The sequence below is a fragment of the Nerophis ophidion genome, linkage group LG07, assembly GCF_033978795.1.
Source record: "Nerophis ophidion isolate RoL-2023_Sa linkage group LG07, RoL_Noph_v1.0, whole genome shotgun sequence".
NCBI classification, from domain to species: Eukaryota; Metazoa; Chordata; class Actinopteri; order Syngnathiformes; family Syngnathidae; genus Nerophis; species Nerophis ophidion.
In genome coordinates, this window is record NC_084617.1 from 61,169,050 (window position 1) to 61,191,574 (window position 22,525).

The 22,525-nt window shown below is 40.6% G+C and overlaps 1 protein-coding gene across 1 annotated transcript; it reads left to right on the forward strand.

Moving 5' to 3' along the window:
* Positions 1–2,324: 2,324 nt before the first annotated feature.
* bnip3la (BCL2 interacting protein 3 like a) lies at positions 2,325–20,449 on the forward strand. Its single transcript, XM_061906762.1, has 6 exons — positions 2,325–2,475; positions 10,245–10,506; positions 10,583–10,664; positions 13,313–13,416; positions 13,504–13,653; positions 19,006–20,449. Exons 1-6 carry the CDS (start codon positions 2,424–2,426, stop codon positions 19,052–19,054), a joined length of 699 nt encoding a protein of 232 aa, XP_061762746.1. The 5' UTR covers positions 2,325–2,423; the 3' UTR covers positions 19,055–20,449.
* The last annotated feature ends 2,076 nt before the right edge of the window (positions 20,450–22,525 follow it).

The following is a 22,525-nucleotide window of genomic DNA, read 5'->3' on the forward strand; positions in this document are numbered from 1 at the left end:
TTTCGAATTCATATACTTTTCTAGTATAGATCAGTGGTCCCCAAACTACGGCCCACACTACGGCCCACAGGCCGGATTGTGGACGCTGGCAGGCTGTAGTTAAAAAATATACAAACACCATTTCCATATGAGTTGGGAAATTGTGTTAAATGTAAATATAAACGAATACAATGATTTGCAAATCCTTTTGAACCCATATTCAATTGAATGCACTACAAAGACAAGATATTTGATGTTCAAACTCATAAACTTTTTTTTTTTGCAAATAATTAATTTTGAATTTCATGGCTGCAACACATGCCAAAGTAGTTGGGAAAGGGCATGTTCACCACTGTGTTACATCACCTTTTCTTCTAACAACACTCAATAAACGTTTGGGAACTGAAGAAACTAATTGTTGAAGCTTTGAAAGTGGAATTTTTTAACATTCTTGGTTGATGTACAGTTTAAGTTGTTCAACAGTCCGGGGTCTTGTTGTCGTATTTTACGCTTCATAATGCGCCACACATTTTCGATGGGAGACATGTCTGGACTGCAGGCGGGCCAGGAAAGTACCCGCACTCTTTTACTATGAAGCCATGCTGTTGTAACACGTGGCTTGGCATGTTTTTGCTGAAATAAGCAGGAGCGTCCATGATAACGTTGCTTGGATGACAACATATGTTGTTCCAAAGCCTGTATGGACCATTCAGCATTAATGGTGCCTCCACAGATGTGTAAGTTACCCATGCCTTGGGCACTAATACACCCCCATACCATCACAGATGCTGTCTTTTCAACTTTGCGCCTATAATAATCCGGATGGTTATTTTCGTCTTTTTTCCGGAGGACACCACGTCCACAGTTTCCGAACATAATTTGAAATGTGGACTCGTCAGACCACAGAACACTTTTCCACTTTGCATCAGTCCATCTTAGATGAGCTCGGGCCCAGCAAAGCCGGCGGCGTTTCTGGGTGTTGTTGATGAATGGTTTTCGCTTTGCATAGTAGTGTTTTAACTTGCACTTACAGATGTAGCGACCAACTGTAGTTACTAACAGTGGTTTTCTGAAGTGTTCCTGAGCCCATGTGGTGATATCCTTTACACACCAATGTCGGTTTTTGATGCAGTACCGCCTGAGGGTTCAAAGGTCCATAATATCGCTTACGTGCAGTAATTTCTCCAGATTCTCTGAACCTTTTGATGATTTTACGGACCGTAGATGGTAAAATCCCTAAATTCCTTGCAATAGCTTGTTGAGAAATGTTGTTCTAAAACTGTTCGACAATTTGCTTACAAATTGGTGAACCTCGCCCCATCCTTGTTTGTGAATTACTTAGCATTTCATGGAAGCTGCTTTTATACCCAATCATGGCACCCACCTGTTCCCAACAAGCCTGCACACCTGTGGGATGTTCCAAATAAGTGTTTGATGAGCATTCCTCAACTTTCAGTATTTATTGCCACCTTTCCCAACTTCTTTCTCATGTGTTGCTGGCATCAAATTCTAAAGTTAATGATTATTTAACATCAAATATGTTGTCTTTGTAGCATATTCAACTGAATATGGGTTGAAAATGATTTTCAAATCATTGTATTCTGTTTATATTTACATCTAACACAATTTCCCAACTCGTATGGAAACGGGGTTTGTATATTGTTTTTATTTTTATTGTTTTTATTATTATTTTGAATCTGTCCTTACTAATCCATTTTCTACTGCTTGTTACTTTCGGTGTCTTCTAGTTGCTCAGAAAAATTATCCATCCATTCATTTCTTCCGCTTATCCGAGATCGGGTCGCGGGGGAAGCAGCCTAAGCAGGGAAGCCCAGACTTCCCTCTCCCGAGCCACTTCGTCCAAGCCCTTCACGGGGGATCACGAGGCGTTCCCAGGCCAGCCGAGAGACATAGTATTCCCAACGTTTCCTGGGTCTTTCCCTTGGCCTCTTACCGGTCGGACGTGCCCGAAACACCTCCCTAGGGAGGCGTTCGGGTGGCATCCTGACCAGATGCCCGAAAAGACAAAGGCTAATAATATTGTCTAAAAATGCATTTTCCCACCCCATACATATTTAAATAAATAAAAGTCTTCACACACACGTAGAGTCCAGCCCAGCCCAGCCCCGGCCAATTTTTTTTTTTTAACCCAATGAGGCCCCCCTAGTCAAAAAGTTTGGGGACCCCTGGTATAGACTGTCAGGGTATCATCTTGGTAGGTCTACAAAAACATACATTTTAAAAATGCATTTTCTTTTTGGAATCTTACAAATCCACGACAATGACTTACACAATGTGGCTCCCCTTATCACGTAAGCCGTGTGCTTTTGTCAGTCCTTGTTTGACATTTGTCATCACAGTAGACGTAGGTGCATGGTCAGACTCCGCGCATGCGCACTGCCTGATCTTGTTGATACAGCCTAAACTAAAACTGAGTAGTCAACATGTCCACCGCTTCTGCTCAACAAAACAATAACGAAGAGCCCGGACTACACGGTACGTAACGTCGTCTATGTTTATCCGCTTTCGTCAGCATTATTCTATATTATATGTTCTTCTCAGAACTTCTGAGTTTTGACTACAACAGTTACGTAAACATTCGTGTTAAAGTTATTCGAGATAAAAAACCGTTTTCTGATCCTTTCGGAGGGGTCGAGTGTGACGTAGATTGACGTTGCTGCAAAATAGCCAATAGAATTTACCGATTGTTTGAGTGACGGGAATGGCAGCCAATCACGTAGCTAACTTGCTGCTAGGCGGGCTCTGAGGAAAATAAAAACAACTCGAGACAAAAAAAAAAGACGATCGTATGCTATGCTTTTTTTATCGAATAAAGTATTTTCCATCTGTAAATACTATGAGGTTTTTATTGTTGTTTAACAAAATGCAGTATTTAAAATGTTCCTTTTTGCAAGAAATGTTCAAATATGATGTTAGTGGCAACAGTTATCGAATTGTCGAAACGTAATAAAAACACATCTTAATTTTCCCGCCTATGTCCAAGAGTATAAATCTGACATATTTTACTAAAAAAAAAAAAAGCTGAATCACAGCTGGAACACTGACGTGTCCGTCTGTTACGCAACAGCGACTTGTATTGTTGACGCCAGTAAAAAATGGACACGCCGTTGAATTGTTTACGTATAGCGATTGAGATCTATTTTTAGTCGGACGAAAAACGGTGTATCGTGTAAATATTCATCATCCTGTGTTCGGTCCAAATGGATTGCATAACACATGCTGGAGAGAGAGAAAAAAACATGGTCTCGCTGTTAGTGGGGCAGTGGCACAAACATGAACGTTGATGCAGTGCAGATATTTTCAACACAACATCACACGTACTTTAAACTCTTCAGGGTCCAAGGTGAAATTATACGTGTTTTAAACTGGACTGTACAGTTTGTCTAAGGCCCCGTTTACACTGAGCGGGCTAAGGTTATTCAGGGTGAATAACATGTCCACACACAACAATGCCACCGTTTAAGACCCCCGGCCCCACCTAGTACGCATGCGCGAAAAAAGTAAAAAAAGTCTACATGTCCACACACAACAATGCCACCGTTTAAGACCCCCGGCCCCACCTAGTACGCCTGCGCGAAAAAAAGTCTCCATCTGTCATACATGCCAACCCTCCCGATTTTTCAGGGAGACTCCCGAATTTTAGTGCCCCTCCTGAAAATCTCCCGGGGCAATCCTTCTCCTGAATTTCTCCCTATTTTCACCCAAACAATAGTATTTAGGGCACTGTTTCTCCATACAAACAGCATGCGACTTTTTCTGACATACTTAGTGAATGCAATGCATACTTGGTCAACAGCCGTACAGGTCACACTGAGGGTGGCCCTATTAACAACTTTAACACTGTTACTAATATACTTGCCAATAGGGGTGTGGGAAAAAAATTGATTCGAATACGAATTGCGATTCTCACGTTGTGCGATTCAGAATCGATTGTCTTTTTTTTTTATTTTTATCCTTTTTTTTTTTTTTAGTTTTTTTTACACAGCAATACCATAACAATGCAATCCAATTCCAAAACCAAACCTGACCCAGCAACACTCATTGAGAGGAGACACAAACATGACACATAACTGACCATAAGTAGTGAAACAAAAATGAATATTATCAACAACAGTATCAATATTAATTATAATTTCAGCATAGAAGTGATTAAAAATCCCTCATTGACATTATAATTACACATTTATAAAAATTAAAAAAAAGAATAGTATCACAGTGGCTTAGACTTGCCTCACATCTCATAAGCTTGACAACACACTGTGTCCAATGTTTTCACAAAGATAAAATAAGTCATATTTTTGGTTCGTTTAATAGTTAAAACAAATTTACATTATTGCAATCAGTTGGTAAAACATTGTCCTTTACAATTATAAAAGCTTTTTAAAAAAAATCTACTACTCTGCTAGCATGTTAGCAGACTGGGGTTGATCCTGCTGAAATCCTATGTATTGAATGAATACAGAATCGTTTTGAATCGGAAAAATATCGTTTTTGAATCGAAAAAATCGATATGTAATCGAATCGCGACCCCAAAAATCGATATTGAATCGAATCATGAGACACCCAAATATTCGCAGCCCTACTTGGCAACCTTGAGACCTCCGAATTCGGGAGATTGGGGGGGAATTTGGTGGTCGTAGGGGTGTATATTGTAGCATCCCGGAAGAGTTAGTACTGCAAGAGGTAAAGTGGACGCTAAAGGCAGTGTCTTTAAGGCACGCCCCAATATTGTTGTCCGGGTGGAAATCGGGAGAAACTCGGGAGAATGATTACCCCTGGACATTTTCGGGGGCAGGGGGGAACTGAAATCCGGGAGTCTCACAGAAAAATCGTGAGGATTGGCAAGTATGACAAATCTGCACCACACTGTGAACCCACACCAAACAAGAATGACAAACACATTTCAGGAAGCCCTCCGCACCGTAACACAACATAAACACAACATTACAAGTACCCAGAACTCCTTGCAGCACATACTCTTCCGGGACGCTACAATATACACCCATATGCCACACCAAACAAGAATGACAAACACATTTCAGGAAGCCCTCCGCACCGTAACACAACATAAACACAACATTACAAGTACCCAGAACTCCTTGCAGCACATACTCTTCCGGGACGCTACAATATACACCCATATGCCACCAAACCCTGCCCACCTCAACACCAGCCCACTCCCCCCATCTCACAAATTCAGAGGTGTCAAGGTTGGCAAGTATGCCATCTGCTCTCCAGTAGTTGACTTTACTTCACTGTGAAGTTATTTAAAAGAGCTATGTTGTAGTGTGTAGTGAATGTTGTCTATCTGTGTTGAGGTGGCGACTTGTCCAGGGTGCACCCCGCCTTCCGCCCGAATGTAGCTGTGATAGGCTCCAGCACTCCCCGCGACCCCGAACGGGACAAGCGGTAGAAAATGGATGGATATTGTTACATTTGTTTGCTGTGTTTTGTGTCCCAAGTTTTTAAATTAAAAATGTATCCAGTGTTGTGGTATTTCAACAAACTAAAATCCAGTGTGTCTATTGTAGTGAATCACACCTGAGACATCATAAATGATCCAAATCTTTATTGGACACGTAAACAATGTGATTAAGAACATTTTACAACAATTAATCTAGACAGAGAATACCCAAAGTATTGTTGTTGTGGGTTGACTGCGCCGTTGGGGTATTCTTTCGTGAGAAATGGCGTCATGAGATAAGCTGGGTCACCCCAAAGAAAAACAGGTAGCAGATCTTCATCTTCTAGCAGTTGTTTGGGACACGAGGAGATGGTTCCATCTTTCAGCTGCAGGCTGATGGCGGAGTTAACGAAGATGCGGGCGTTGTGCACGCCGCCTGGCCATTTCACTGTCACATCCATAAAGCAATATTTGTTAAGTTAAAGTACCAATGATTGTCACACACACACTAGGTGTGGTGAAGTTATTCTCTCCAATTGACCCATCACTCTTGAACACCCCCTGGGAGGTGAGGGGAGCAGTGGGCAGCAGCGGTGCCGCGCCTGGGAATAATTTTTGGTGATTTAACCCCCAATTCCAATCCCTGATGCTGAGTGCAGGGCAGGGAGGCAATGTGTCTCATTTTTATAGTCTTTGGTATGACTCAGGATATTCAATCGATTGCAACTGGACTTTCAGGTTTCACCTCCTTAGATCTACTCTGAGCGCTTGGTGCCAAAACCCTATCCCCAGACAAGAACAGTTTTCCCCTATGTTGGTGTAAAACAGCTGTTAAGATGCAAAGGAGTGACACTTCTGCCAACCCAACAGCAGTCATTAGAATTAAATCCCTCTTGTTATTTATAATTATGTCCCTTTGCCTATTTGTCACCTTTACATGGTGCAAAGCCAATATTAAGTGACACCTTTGCCAACACAACAGCAGTAATTAGGATGGAATCTCCCTCAACATTTGTAATTATGGTCCTTTGTCTTCAGGGTCCAGGGTAGGACTTGATGTTTTTGGCGTGATTGTGTTTTTTACCTTTTAATATAATTTCACGTTAAAACTGTTCAAATTTTCTTCACGTATGATTACGTTCTCAGCGCATTCAATCGGTCAAAACTGGACGTTCAGTTTTGGCCTCATCTGAGCAGGCTTTTTCAGTTTAGTATGGACGCTTGGTGCCAAAACCCAAACCATCCTCAGCGGGAGGGTCGCCTGGCCACACAAGAATGAGGTTGTTCTATTGTGATGCAAAGTAGGGACACCTCTGCCAACAAATTACTTTGTTGATGCACCTTTAGCAGCAATTACTGCCTTTAGTCTTTTTCAATACGATGACACAAGCTTGGCCCACTTTCCTCTTTGCCCATTCGTCTTTGCAGCACCTCTCAAACTCCATCAGATTGGATGGATCCGGGATATCTCTGTACATTGCTGCATTCATCTTAGTCTAGTCAGGGAGGTGACCAAGAACCCGATGGTCGTTCTGTCAGACCTACAGCAGGCCTCTCTGGAGAGAGGAGAACCTTTCTGAAGGACAACCATCTTTGCAGCACTCCATCAATCAGGCCTGTACGGTATAGTGGCCAGACGGAATTCATTTCTAAGTAATAAGTTTGCCGAAATGAACCTGAAATACTCTCTGACCATGAGAAACAACATTTTCTGGTCTGATGAGACAAAGATTGAACTCTTTGGCGTGAATGCCAGGCATTGTGTGGAGGAAGCCAGGCACCGCTCATCACCAGGCCAATACCATCCCTACAGTGAAGCATGGTGGTGGCAGCATAATGCAATGGGATGTTTTTCAGCGGCAGCAACTGGGAGGCTAGTCAAGATAGAGGGAAAGATGAATGCAGCAATGTACAGAGACATACTGGATGAAAACCAACGGTTCTCATCCAACCTGATGGAGCATGAGAGGCGCTACAAAGAGGAATGTGTGAAACTGCCCAAAGATCGGTGTGCAAGCTTGTGGCATTGTATTCAAAAGACTTGAGGCTGTAATTGCTGCTAAAGGTGCATCCACAAAGTATTGAGCCAAAGGCTGTAAATACTAATTATGAACATGTGATTTATTATTTTTTTTAAATTATTAATACATTTTAAATATGTAATTCACATTGCCATTATAAAGGTATTGTCTGTAGAATTTTTATGACTAATTTTGGAAAAAGGCTGTAACCTAACAAAATGTGGAAAAAAGTAGGGGTGTAACGGTACGTGTATTTGTATTGAACCGTTTCGGTACAGGGGTCTCTGTTCGGTTCGGAGGTGTACCGAACGAGTTTTCACACGGACATATTAGGTAGCACACCGCAAGTTGTGTAAACAATGCAGAGCGAGGCACAACACACGGCAGGCTAGCAGCGACCGGGATAGGACAACATGCAAAAGCCAGAGTTGGAAGACCCTCCTATCTCATTAACATCTCTCTTTTGGGAACACTTCGGCTTTGCGGTGCGATAAAATAATGGAGGACGGAGGTTTGCCGACATTGTTCAGCAGCAGTAGGGTATGATTCTGCCAACACGTCAAATATGCTAACCCCTTTGAAGAGGCATCACCCCCAAGTCAAGCTCGCTTTAAGGAAGAGAAAGAGGAGCGTGGTGCAAACACCGCATTCAAGCAGCCTATCCTCGGCCAGCCAGGCAGGGCTAAAGCAATAACCAATGTTTTTATAGCAGCACATTTAAGACTATCCATCCATCCATTTCCTACCGCTTGTCCCGTTCGGGGCCGCGGGGGGTTGCTGTATTGCATTAAAACTAGATTTTGACCCACTTCTATGGTGGAAGAACAATAACCCAATATATCCTCTTACTACCAAGTTAGCCAGGCTGGGGGGGAAAGAAAAGTTAATCTGAGGCTGAGTTGACTTGAAACTGTTTAATGTTGCACTTTTTAAATGTAGAAGAAAAGTTTTGTCATTTTATTTCATCTGAGCAACAACTGGGGGCAGTTTAATGTTGATTAACGTGGACCCCGACTTAAACAAGTTGAAAAGCGTATTGGGGTGTTACCATTTAGTGGTCAATTGTACGGAATATGTACTGTACTGTGCAATCTACTAATAAAAGTCTCAATCTATAAAAAAAGCACTTTATATGTAGAAAGGTTTTGTTAAGAAACCATTCCGAGCCTTATCTTATTTAGTTGTTATTTTATATATGTTGACCACATTAACCCTGGCAATGAACCCTGTGTGTATATGTATGTTATAACAAGTGTTTACAAATTTTGTAAATAAATAACCAAAACATTTATATTTTGTTGTTTTCTTACTGTACCGAAAATTAACCGAACCGTGACTTCTAAACTGAGGTACGTACCGAACCAAAATGTGTGTGTACCGTTACACCTCTAGGAAAAAGTGAAGCGCTGTTGATACTTTCCGGATGCACTGTATGTTGTGTCGCTTTTCTATAGTTGCTATTGTTTCCTACATATTTTTTAAGGCTGTAAAAAATGACATTAACTAATGTGATTCGTTACAAAAATAATCTCATTGATAATGTATATACACAGATTAATCACATAAATATTATTTACTATATATGCTTATTTATTTTAACCACAAATTGTTACCTGTAAGGCTGAGGGATTCTATAACGTCAGCGATCAGGTTCATGCTTACATCAGTGCAATGATGAGTGAGACTTGTGTGCTTGCTGGCAGATTTCACTTCAAATTACACTTTGACTGTACTTTAGATAAAACTGTTACCAAGTTCTGAGCAAATAAATGACGTGCATTCAAGTAACACAATTAAAACATGTTCCTGTGTATGACATTCTGACAATAAAATTGCATGTGTCCACAAATTAGGATATTGTTTAAGTTAATATGAATTATGCAAGCAAATGATTAATCATGATTAATTCAAATTTAAAAGTGTGATTAAACTCCAAAAACATGCACCTGGGGATAGGTTGATTGGCAAAATTAAATTGACCCTAGTGTGTGAATGTTGTCTATCTGTGTTGGCCCTGCGATGAGGTGACGACTTGTCCAGGGTGCACTCCGCCTTCCGCCCGAATGTAGCTGAGATAGGCTCCAGCGACCCCAAAAGGGACAACCGGTAGAAAATGGATGGATGGTGATTAAACTAATAATTAAAGAAAATAATCAGCTGGCACAATTTTTTTTCTAGGGATATTTACAGTTTTCTTTTTTATATTTTCTTCTTGTAGTTGATCTACTGTGCTTAAAACATTTTCCCTTTAGGTTTAATAAAATATGTCCAAATTAGCTGTTGAGTATTGTTTGGAAAAATGACCAAGGTTAAGATGCAGAGTATAGAGCCCTTTAGCAGCACAACAACAGTCATTATGTTGGAATCACCCTTGTTAGAAGTACCTTCAACTGTATCAATGGCCAAGTGGGCACCTGAAACACCAAACCATTATTTGCCAAACGCTGAAATGTTGCATCTCTGTGGAAGGGTTGAAAGGACAGTATTGTATGTACAGTGTCAAATGCACTCATTTATACATCAGGATAAACAATACAACCAATGAGCAGGCGAATGTCACAACACAGACAAAACTCTTCAGGTCAAGACTCCTGATGCACCTGCACAGACCTGAGGTTTTAAATGACTTTGTCTTTCACTTCAACACGATGGGTCATCCATCCATCCATCCATTTTTCTACCGCTTATTCCCTTTGGGGTCGCGGGGGGCGCTGGTGCCTATCTCAGCTACAATCGGGCAGAAGGTGGGGTACAACCTGGACAAGTCGCCAACTCATCGCAGACGATGGGTCATATTTACCCAAATTTTCTTTACCCAGGCTCTTGGGTGGAGTTGGAGTTGAACGGAAATACTGGCGCTCAGGGCGTGCACACTACCTTGCAGACGACACCTGCTGAAGACCAACTAAATGCAAACACTGGCATAAGTCAAACCTTGGAAGTGGTGCCTGAGCTCGATGAAACCCTCATTGGAGGTCTAGAACATGTTCCCTCGTCTTCTTCCATTCACAATGGAGACATGGAGAAGATCCTCCTCGATGCGCAGCACGAATCGAGTGCGAGTAACTCCTCGTGTGACAGGTAAGGCTAAAGTAATGTGCTTTGCAGTATTGTGTACATTCATACTGTATATATTAACCTCACTCTGCTGACTCAGTCCCCATAGGCCACCAAGTCCTGAACAGGATGATGGTCAGATTACCTTTGATGTGGACATGTCCAGTCCAAGAGGTAGTCAGGTATGACACATACCCCATTCCAATTTTTGAAAAATACACTAGAACCTCAAAGGTCAAATACAACTTCCAATTTGTTCGAATGTCGAAAACCCTCCTACAGTAAAAAAAAAAAGGAACTCAAATGATTATCTTCCAGGGTAATTTCCAACATGCTTTTTTTAAATGTGTTAATTGTACTACATCACATTTCTATACTTGCACTATTCAACATGTTTGAAAAGGAGTTGGAAGAAGATGAGCTTATTTACTCTTTTCCGTGTCTCAGCAGTTACAGATAATTTGCGGACTTGTGTTTAAGATGTCCCACGTTACCATTTTCTAATAAGGAATGGAGGGATAAAGAATGAGTGATAAGGATTTTGTACTTAGCTTTCTCAGTAATTAAAAATCATAAACATTCTCTATTAATAAATAAGTAAATGACATAACAGTCATATCAAGTATAACTACTTTAAAAATATAATGTTAGACCTAAGGCTGTTGAGGTTAATGCATCACAAAAATGTCACATGTATAAACACAGATCAATAATGCAACTCCTTTAGATATTTACATAAAATTGGTTGTTTAATATTCAGTGATCAGGTCAATGCGTAAGTCAGTGCAAAGATGAGTGATTGACTAGACTTTAGATCAGTGGTTCTCATCCTTTTTTCAGTGATGTACCCCCTGTGAACATGTTTTTAATTCAAGTACCCCCTAATCAGAGCAAAGCATTTTTGGTTGAAAAAAAGAGATAAAGAAGTAAAATACAGCACTATGTCATCAGTTTTTGATTTATTAAATTGTATAACAGTGCAAAATATTGCTCATTTGTAGTGGTCTTTCTTGAACTATTTGGAAAAAAATATATAAAAAATAACTAAACACTTGTTGAAAAATAAACAAGTGATTCAATTATGAATAAAGATTTCTACACAAAGAAGTAATCATCAACTTAAAGTGCCCTCTTTGGGGATTGTAATAGAGTTCCATCTGGATTCATGGATTTCATTCCAAACATTTCTTCACAAAAAAGAAATCTTTAACATCAATATTTATGGTACATGTCCACAAAAAAATCTAGCTGTCAACACTAAATTTTGCATTGTTGTATTTTTTTTTCACAGTTTATGAACTTACATTCATATTTTGTTAAAGTATTATTCAATAAATATATTTATAAAGGATTTTTGAATTGTTGCTATTTTTAGAATATTTAAAAAAAATCTCACATACCTTCAAGTACCCCCAGGGGTACGCGTACCCCCATTTGAGAACCACTGCTTTAGATAAAGCTGTTACCGATTTGAGCAAATAGATATAAGTAAAACATTCAAAAAGTGTTTGTGTGTTACATTCTAACAATAGAATTGCATTTCTGTTGAATTATGGTGTTTTTCAAGTTAAAGTTTAATAATGCATGCTGTCAATTGACTGAAATTAATCAAGATTGATCAAAATTAAAAAGTGTGATTATTTAGATGAGTTTTTTAAAGAAAAATCAATCGTTTGACTCCATTAGCAATAAGTAACAACAAAATAGTTAATTGGGGCTGGAAAAGTTAATCGACTAATTTGCTCAATCCGATTAGAAAAAAGCTATTACTTATATTCTGTTGCTTCGATTAATCATTAAAGGAGTGTAACTTGGGGCGGTACAGCTCGGTTGGTAGAGTGGCCGTGCCAGCAACTCGAGGGTTCCAGTTTCGATCCCAGCTTCTGCCATCCGAGTCACTGCCGTTGTGTCCTTGGGCAAGACACTTTACCCACCTGCTCCCAGTGCCACCCACACTGGTTTAAATGTAACTTAGATATTGGGTTTCACTATGTAAAGCGCTTTGAGTCACTAGGGAAAAGCGCTATGTAAATATAATTCACTTCACTAACTGATAAAAAAAAGATAAAATACAGACATGGTTTGCCAGGAATTTTAAATAATATGCAGACAGTTTCCGCAGGGCCGATTTATTAGGGCACACATGAGAGCGGTGGTGTGTGGGTGGCGTGATCTGTGTGGCAATGAACAGTGGATCATTTTTATTTATTTATTTTTAAGACACACATTTTCAAAGTGCAATTTCAATGTTGATGATGTGCATTTATTAGAAAAAAAATAAAAGGTAATGACAACCTGAAGTTATTTCCCAAAATGATGCATTGTGGCAATAATGTGTTTTATCTGATTAATTAATTAAATTGAAAGAATACTCAGTTACTAAAATAATCGATACCTACAGCCCCAAAGGTAAAAGCAACAATAAAATAGGTAATAGTAAGAATAAGGCATGTTAACTGCTGTGATCAAAAAACAGTAAACTGTCTTATATTGTATTAAGCGGCCATTTTAAGAGTGACAATGTAATAATAAAGGAGAGCACTGCTTTTGCTTAGGAGGTGAGTCACAAACATTAAACGCAGAAGTAGATACACATTTATTTTCACGTGGCAATAAGTTCCAATCACGGTTCTATGGCCTTCACCGTAGAATTACAAAGATCCGAACAAAAATGCAAAGTCATATAATTTTACACACAAACGGTTCACATGCAGAATCTTTGTGCGACTTTAAAGACAAGGGGGTATTTGACCGTAGAAGTTCCACTTGTTTAATCATTGCTCATTTCACCTTTCAACTCAAACCAAGTCATTTTCCTTCACATTTGCAGTCAGAAGAAGGTGGCACAGACAAAGACAAAGAGGATGACATCCTCATGAACAAAGAAGTAGATTGGGTTGATTGGTCCAGCAGGCCAGAAAATATTCCGCCAAAGTGAGTGAACGCTCCCCGAACTTTACATCTTTTATTTATATTTTATCTATTGTTATAGATTGCTGATTGTATTTTTTATTTCCGCAGGGAGTTCCATTTCAGGCACCCTCGGCGTGCAGTTTCCCTTAGTATGCGAAAGAGTGGCGTCATGAAGAAAGGCGGGGTATTGTCTGCTGAATTCCTGAAAGTTTTCATCCCATCTCTTCTCATTTCACACATCCTCGCTCTTGGAATCGGGTAAGAAGTTTAAAGTGTCCAAATGACCGAAATTTCACGACCAAGTTCTCTTCATGTCTTTTAAAAATTTTATCTGGCAGGTATTTTACATAATGTAAATTATCTTTTGAGTAATCTTTTGATACTTGGACCGCCTCCTTTCCATCGCTAGACTCTATATGTAACCACTTCTTGGTGTGACGTCATCTGCAAAAACTGGAACCCGTTTCCCTGCATTATTAGTGTGGGCAAAGACATGTAAAACTATTATTTTGGTCACTAAATTGCACGTTTTTGTCGCTCTGGACCATGGTTACTTCAAGAATGATATGGCTAACATTATGAGTAAAAAAAATAAACAACATTTTTATTTCCGGACCTCCCTGCTCTTCTAGAGACACCATCGTCTGTTTCCTCATATTCTTTCAGCATTTCGTCAACAGCTTGAGGAACACCTCAGAAGAGGATGCAAAATATAATACTAACACATTTTGACTGTAGAGGTCCATTCTTTCATAAAATGCCCATCATTTGAAAATGTATGGAGGCTGACCCCTTTTTTAGTTGTATTGCTACAACCTACATTAATGCATTTGGCAGACATATTTGATACCTCTTTAAAATTCTGTGCAAAAATAACCTGATTCTGGATGAAGATGGTACCAAAACACATACTACACGATATACAATTGCCTCCAGTCTTCTGTTGGTGACAATCGGTCACTTAAATTCAGTTTGTGTTTCCTTGTTTGGTGTTTGTTTCCTGTCAGCGATCTTGTTTTTTGCATTTCCTGCATGTCTCCCTGCGGCCAAGCTCACCTGGTTGCAGTTGTCAATCAGATGGCTATTTATGCGCGCCTTGCCTGTTCCTCAGTGCTCGAGGATTGATTATGTCAAGGACCCTCTGTTGAAGTGTTACCGACTAAGTGCTGGTGGCTGCTATCATTTCATGCACTTCCTTGCTGAACCTTTTTGGATTTAATAGTGTATTAAAAAGACACTTACCTGCACATCGATCTCTCGGTTCCTGCATCTTGGGGTCACAACTACTGCAGCCATGCGAGTTGACGACACTGTGGGTGCCGTCAACGGGCTAATGCAGGCACGCCCGCATTTTTTAACTAAAAGTGGGCGTTCCAAAATGTGATAAAACTTCTTTGAAAACAAGCCTAAAATCACTACTGTCAAGTTAAGTTGTTTGTTTGTGCTCTCCCTCTATCTTGAAAAGGGATTTGACTTTTTGACCAGGGGTTACACTGATGAGACAAATATATGTTTCACCTTTTATTTTGGACTTGATTGTCTCTTTTTTCATGAAATAGATGTTAGGTGAAAAACCTTTGGAGAAGGTGGAAAAATACAAAAGCAATTAGGGACCAATATAAACAAATTACAGCTCAATAAACCATTTTTTAAAGTAAAGTGTTTCCAAAAGTACATAAAGTGACCCTTTACAGCTTAGATTTGGCATTTAAACATTTAAATAAATTCAACATATGAAATAAAACATCAAAGTAATATAAGTCATCTCACCGTCAGCCACCCTGGTCTCTGTAAACAGTTGGATGCTACTGGATTTGGCAAATTTTCCTAGAGCAGTGTTTGTTGGCCTGAAGTCTGAGCTGGAGCTGCAGACTTAAAGGAGTGGACTTAATTGCTTCAGGCGAGAGCTTTACTAAATGCTGGATGGCCTTCAACTGTTGGGAAATGTTGAATGTGATTCCAGTTCTGGGCTTCACGGTGGCAGAGGGGTTAGTGCGTCTGCCTCACAATACAAAGTTCCTGCAGTCCTGGGTTCAAATCCAGGCTCGGGATCTTTCTGTGTGGAGTTTGCAAGTTCTCCCCGTGAATGCGTGGGTTCCCTCCGGATACTCCGGCTTCCTCCCACTTCCAAAGACATGCACCTGGGGATAGGTTGATTGGCAACACTAAATTGGCCCTAGTGTGTGAATGTGAGTGTGAATGTTGTCTGTCTATCTGTGTTGGCCCTGCGATGAGGTGGCGACTTGTGCAGGGTGTACCCCGCCTTCCGCCCGATTGTAGCTGAGATAGGCGCCAGCGCCCCCCGCGACCCCAAAACGGAATAAGCGGTAGAAAATGGATGGATGGATGGATTCCAGTTCTGTCCTCTGGGGGAAAATGGGAGCCAAACTCACATTTGGACATGAGGCCCTTCTGTTTGGGTGAAGGCTTTGGCCTTGTGTAGAGTTTGCCAAAACAACTAGTGTGCCTATTTTTGGGGTGGTTTTATCCGTAGCGGTCATTTTTAGGTTTCAAACTATGAAATGTGTGCCATAATGTCAGCATTCGACGGGATCTTTAAACTTTATAGCAGTACTGTTCAACTAGTTCAATTACCATGAATTGATTAACGTGGACCCCGACTTAAACAAGTTGAAAAACTTATTCGGGTGTTACCATTTAGTGGTCAATTGTAGGGAATATGTACTGAATTGTGCAATTTACTAATAAAAGTTTAAATCAATCAATCAATCAATGGTGAACTGGGGTTGACACCATACCGGCCCACGAGTTCAGTTCAAAACTTGGGAGAAACATTTATGCAACAAATTCTTGAATACACTAAAGGGCTCCTGTTTTATCGACCAACTTGGCCCACCATAAACACATGAGAAGATTTTTGCATTGACATTTTACCCTTATTTGCAAACATAGAACACTGAGTTCCCAACTTGTGATTTAACTAACTGGGGCATTCCTCAAGGCACTCCTTTTAGTTCTCTCCTTTTTTTTGGCAGTTACCATTTTTTTTGGAACGTGATTAATGTTTCTAGGGTGTTGCTGCTGTAGCTTGGTTACTACAGATGCACTTCGTTGTCATTTGTTCAACTTTTTTAGTTATACTAGTGGTGTTCCTCAAGGTTCGATTTTAGGTCCTCTCTTTTTCATCATTTGGGCTATTCAACTGGTGGCCTGCAAGTTCAGTTAAAAAAAAACTTCAGAGAGACTCACATTCTTGCAGAAGGTCTTTATCAACAGCAGAGCGTCCCTCTAACTCTGACAAACAAAATGACCAATATCAAAAGTCTACTTTAGAAGGCGCTAGTTCTCTGTATTATACAAAATAAGACCAACAGTGAAAGGAGAAGTTAAGTTCCCCGGTCCTTCGCTTTCTGGAAATGTGGCCTGCAAAACAATTTAGTTTAATATCCATGTCTTAAAACCTCTAAAGGCCTTAGTGGCCACAAGCATGGAAAGCCCCTTTTAGCTCTTATTTCCAAAATTGTGTGCACTACTGAATTGGGGTCTTATGGCCCTTATGTGGTCACTTATATTCCTATCTGGTGGTGTCAGAAGAGTATAACATACAATGGAATTTGGGGGGAAAAAGTGTAAAAATAAGAATTAGCTTGTCACTAAACATGAAGGACATGTTTGTTACTTATGGACTAAGTACATCATATAAAGAGATGATTCTTAGTTCTTTATTCTAATTAGGGTCCAACAAGCCCAAATAGCAAAGAGAAATGAAAAAAGCATGTAAACAAACATCTTGGGCCTTAAGAGGCTAGAGGAGGAATATCCAATTTTTTCTCACACTGAAGGCTTCATACATATTTTCCCCTACTATATAATCAGGCAATTTTGCCAGTCTGGGACTGATCTGTAGATGTTACATCATGGGTGTCAAACTCTGACAAATTTGGCCCGCCGTGTAATTTCATTTGGCCCTTGGGGCAATATGATATTACCATTAGAGCTGGCCGGCAGCTGTAACACTGCATTCACCGCTAAAACTCATACTTGCCGACCCTCCCGAATTTCAGTGCCCCACCCGGAAATCTCCCGGGGCAACCATTCTCCCGATTTCCACCCGGACAACAATATTGGGGGCGTGCCTTTAAGGCACTGCCTTCAGCGTCCTCAACAAACTGTCGTAACGTCCGCTTTTCCTCCATACAAACAGTGTGCCAGCCCAGTCACATAATATGTACGGCTTTAACACACACAAGTGAATGCAAAGCATACTTGGTCAACAGCTATACAGGTCACACTGAGGGTGGCCATATAAAGAACTTTAACACTGTTACAAATATGCGTCACACTGTGAACCCACACCAAACAAGAATGACAAACACATTTCGGGAGAACATCCGCACCATAACACAACATAAACACAACAGAACAAATACCCAAAACCCCTTGCAGCACTAACTCTCCCGGGACGCTACTATATACACCCCCTGCTACAACCTAATGTTGATATTTACCTCAGAAGGCTGCAAATAGAAAAGAGGCATTACTTTTTTTATTAAAATTGTATTAATGTACCATTGATGTTTTTTTGTTTGTTTTTTCAAGGTTATATTAAGTTATAAAAGCTTTGTTTGTTCCATATTCAGTGTTAAAGCAAATCAGTGTAGCAAACTGAGTCTCAGAGTTTGTTGGTGACGAACCCCAAGATGCTGAGATGGAGGCAGGCATAGAATAGGAAAACATGATTTAATTTAAATACTAGAAGAGAACCAAACAAAAGGGTACAAACAAAAAGCGCGCACGAGGCGGATAACAAACTAGGCTATGAACAAACAAAACTGGAAGCAGGGAACAAAAGACAGTAAGCTACACAAAGCTACAAAATATATCTTACGGCTATGCCGCAACGACACGACAGGAGCGACAATACAATAATCCAGCACTGACTGGAGGACAAAAACAGGTAAAATAGGAGCGGGCTGATTGACACCAGGTATGGCCAGGTGCCAATCAGCCGCAGCTGATGGGAAACAGCGCTCAGGGAGAAAGACAGGAAACTAACAAAATAAGAGCACTGACAGGAAATACTACACACAGAGGAAAAAACTAGAACACAAACAAACTGTCAGGGGCAAGCCTGACACTGAGCAATAATTAACATTTGGTTCATGCACTTTTTCTTGCTACTTCAAGGCTTGAATGTTTGATTCATTCATTACTGTTATTTTATTTTCAAATGTATGTGGAAAAAGTTTATTTTGATACTTACCTCAGAAGGCTGCAAATAGAAAAGAAGATTTCAATTTTTATTTAAATTTTATTAGATATGCCTTTGATATTTTTTAATTATGATTATTATTATTTGAAACTCGATTTTGCATGTCACCATAAAGTTATATAAGCTTTGCTTGTTCAATATTCAATGCAAAACTTGTTTGGGTCCCTATTAAAAGGTGAATTTGTTCAACCTTGGCCCGCGGCTTTGTTCAGTTTTACATTTCGGCCCACTCTGTATTTGAGTTTGACACCTCTGTGTTACATTATTGAGAGATTTGTTTCCTACGTAAGAGGTATAATTGATCATGTCTTGCTCTGCCTGGTCGTTATTAGGTTTCCCACCCTATTGTTTACATCATGTTTGTTTTGTGTTTCAAGGGTGTACATCGGTAAAAGAATTGCCACGGCCTCCGCCAGTTCTTTCTGAGCAGAAAATGAAGCAGTGCCTGGATGTCCCCCGTCTTTCAAGCACCCTGTTGTCCAGCGTGTCTACCCCGCAGTCATCGTGCACCCACATCCAATCAGCGTTAGATTCTGTCACATTGTAAGTGTATTCACACACATGTTGTAATGTGGTTGCACTCCTTCACATCTTGACCCCAGGGCATCCCAGTTGACTCGTATCCAGTCGATACTAGTTCCTGATCAAGATGGGAACCATCATCACGTTCAAACACAAATGTGACAAGAGTTTGACGTCAGTCAGCTTTAGGATTGGGAATGGGTCTACGGTATTTTGCTCCGTATTGTTTTTTGTTGTTGTTTTGTCACCAGAAATCTTGGCCTTCTAGCTGCTGTTTAAGTTACCACCGTCTGTGAACCAAAAATGTGCGCCGTATCTGCAATATGAACAAAAGTACAGGTAGTTTATATCGGAGAACAGAAGGAGTTTGTATCGCCTTAACTTTGTGAGCACGCGTGCAGTCGTCGGATGGAAATAAACATTGCTGCACAGTGGGATCCCACTTTTTTTTAAGCTTTTTTGGAAGATTGAAATACTTTATCATGATCGACCATGTAGCCACTGAGTTGTGTATTTTGTGTTAATCTGAGTATTTTGGAAGAGTTGAACACGGGCCATAAGCTGGTTTTTATTTATTTTTGCCTACATTATTTTTTTCTTACATAACAGCAACAATGTCATATCTTTTACAACTGCACATCGGTGATATGTCATTAAACTGGTTTTCCCTAATACGTTTAAATATGTAAATGTGAAGATACATTAAGATGTGCTATGCTCCAACTAATAGAAACCTCCTGACATTGTATTACTATTAATACATTGATATCTGCATATATGTAGTGTCAGTGATGTGTTTTTGCTGTCATCTACCCGGTACTTGCTTCATGGTTTGAGGCAAAATCCACAATGAGCCTGTCTGAATATTTCCATTCGTGTCATTTAAGTAACATGTACAGTGTGTTTCTAGAAAAGAAATACAGTAAGTAGATATACATTTCCTAATGTAAGTGCATTTAATTTCTGTATATTGATGCCAATTGATGAAGATGGATGTGGGACGTTGTTAATCACGTTAAATGACAGAACATTGTTTTGGTTGCTGTGACAGATTTGGATTTTCAACATATAAAACACTTAACCATTTCATCTTGAATATCAATATGGGCTTGTGTACAGTTATTAAGGCAGTGACTTGCGTAAAAATATAAGGTGCCATAAAGAAAATGTATAGTCACTAGGACTCAAACATGTATGTCATCATTGACATAGGCTTCTGCACAGCTGATAAGCAATCAGTAGAAATATTAGAAACTCTGAACTGACTTTGTACTGAATAAAGCTGAAAATAAAAACAAATACAGCAGTCTGCATTTCTTTGTACATCTTCCAAAAGACGACACTGCAAATGTTACGAGAAAGGAAAGAAATAGAGTATCCCAAAAAATTTTATTCAATTTGATAAGAGTGTGTGTTTTCCTTGTCCTTATATGGGTTCTTACGAAGATGTCGTAGTGGTTTGTGCAGCCCTTTGAGACACTTGTGATTTAGGGCTATATGAATAAACATTGATTGATTGATAGAAGTATGAAGCATGCATACTTCTATTATTTTGTAGTGAGAAGGTCAAAAAAGCCTTGATTAAGTGGAAATATTAAAACAGAACAAGTTTAGGTATGGAGAAAGGACAATGTATTTACTAACGGTTTCGAATGTACATATGCTGTCTTTAAGTTTAAGTGGAGTAGTAATTGGCTTTTTTGGCGACACTGAGTGGCCAACATAATTATGCTTTTGGCTTAGTAAATTGAATAATGCGGACATGTTCGTTAATGAATACCTCCTGCCTTGGAATCTTTGTATTTAATTAATATGCAGACTAATTAGTACTATAATCAATGTGGTGTTTCAGACTGCAATAGTGTTTAGTTAAGTACCTTTTAATATGTATGTCTAGCTTGTGTGCCGTGATACTATACCATGGACTCTGACTTGGAGGGGCTGATTCTTGTCCCAGTCGCTTCACACTCTGCTGCAAACTGATCCAGTGAGAGCTAAATGAAGACCCTAGCCAGATGATGCCAGCAGGACTACATCATCTGCAAAAAGCAGAGACCCAATCCTTTAGCCACCAAACCGGATCCCCTCAACGCCATGACTGCGCCTAGAAATTCTGTCCATAAAAGTTATGAACAGAATCGGTGACAAAGGGCAGCCTTGGTGGAGTCCAACCCTCCTTGGAAACGGGTCTGACATACTGCCGGCAATGCGGACCAAAGTCTGGACACTGATCATACAGGGAGCGGACAGCCACGATCAGATGGTCTGATACCCCATATTCTCTGTGCACTCCCTACAGGACTTCCCGAGGGACACGGTCAAATGCCCTCTTCAAGTCCACAAAGCACATGTAGACTGGTTGGGCAAACTCCCATGCACCCTCAAGGACCCAGAGATTACAACGCGTGTCCACTATTCTACGACCGGGACCAAAACCACATTGCTCCTCCTGAATCCGAGGTTGGACTATTCAGCGTACCCTCCTCTCCAGTACACCTGAATAGACCTTACCAGGAAGGCTGAGTGTGATCCCACAATAATTGGAACGCACCCTCCGGTTCCCCTTCTTAAAGAGAGGAGCCAGTCTGCCAATCTAAAGACATGGTCCCCGATGTCCACGCAATGTTACAGAGACTTGTTACCCAACACAGTCCCACAGCATCCAGAGCCTTTGGAAACTCCGAGCGGATCTCTTCCACCCCTGGGGCCTTGCCACCGAGGAGCCCTTAAACTACCTCGGCAACCTCAGCCCCAGAGATAGAAGAGCCCACCACAGATTTCCCAGGCATTGCTTCCTCATAGGAAGACGTGTAAGTGGGATTGAGGAGGACTTGAAAGTTTTTCCTCTCCACCGATCCATAACATCCTGAGTCGAGGTCAGCAGCACACCATCCGCACCATACACAGTGTAAACAGTGCACTGCTTCCCTCTCTTGAGGCGGCGGATGGTGGTCCAGAATCGCCTCAAAGCTGTCCGGAAGTGGTTTTCCATTGCTACCCCGAACTCCAAAAGGACCCAACAGGACTCCTTCAGCTGGACGGCTTTCGGAACATGGTCCCTCGTGACATGTTCAAAGTTTTTTGAGCGGTGGGAATTGAAACTTTCTCCGACGATAGACTCTGCTGAACATTCCCAGCAGACCTTCACAATGTGTTTGGGCCTTCCAGGTCTGACCGGCAACCTCCCCCATCATCGGAGCCAACTCACCAACAGGTGATGATTGTCAGAAAGCTCCGCCACTTTCTTTACACGAGTGTCTAAAACAAGACTGCAAATCCGATGACACAAGTACAAAATCGATCATCGAACTGCGGCCTCGGATGTCCTGGTGCCAAGTGCACATATGGCCACCCTTATGTTTGAACATAGTGTTC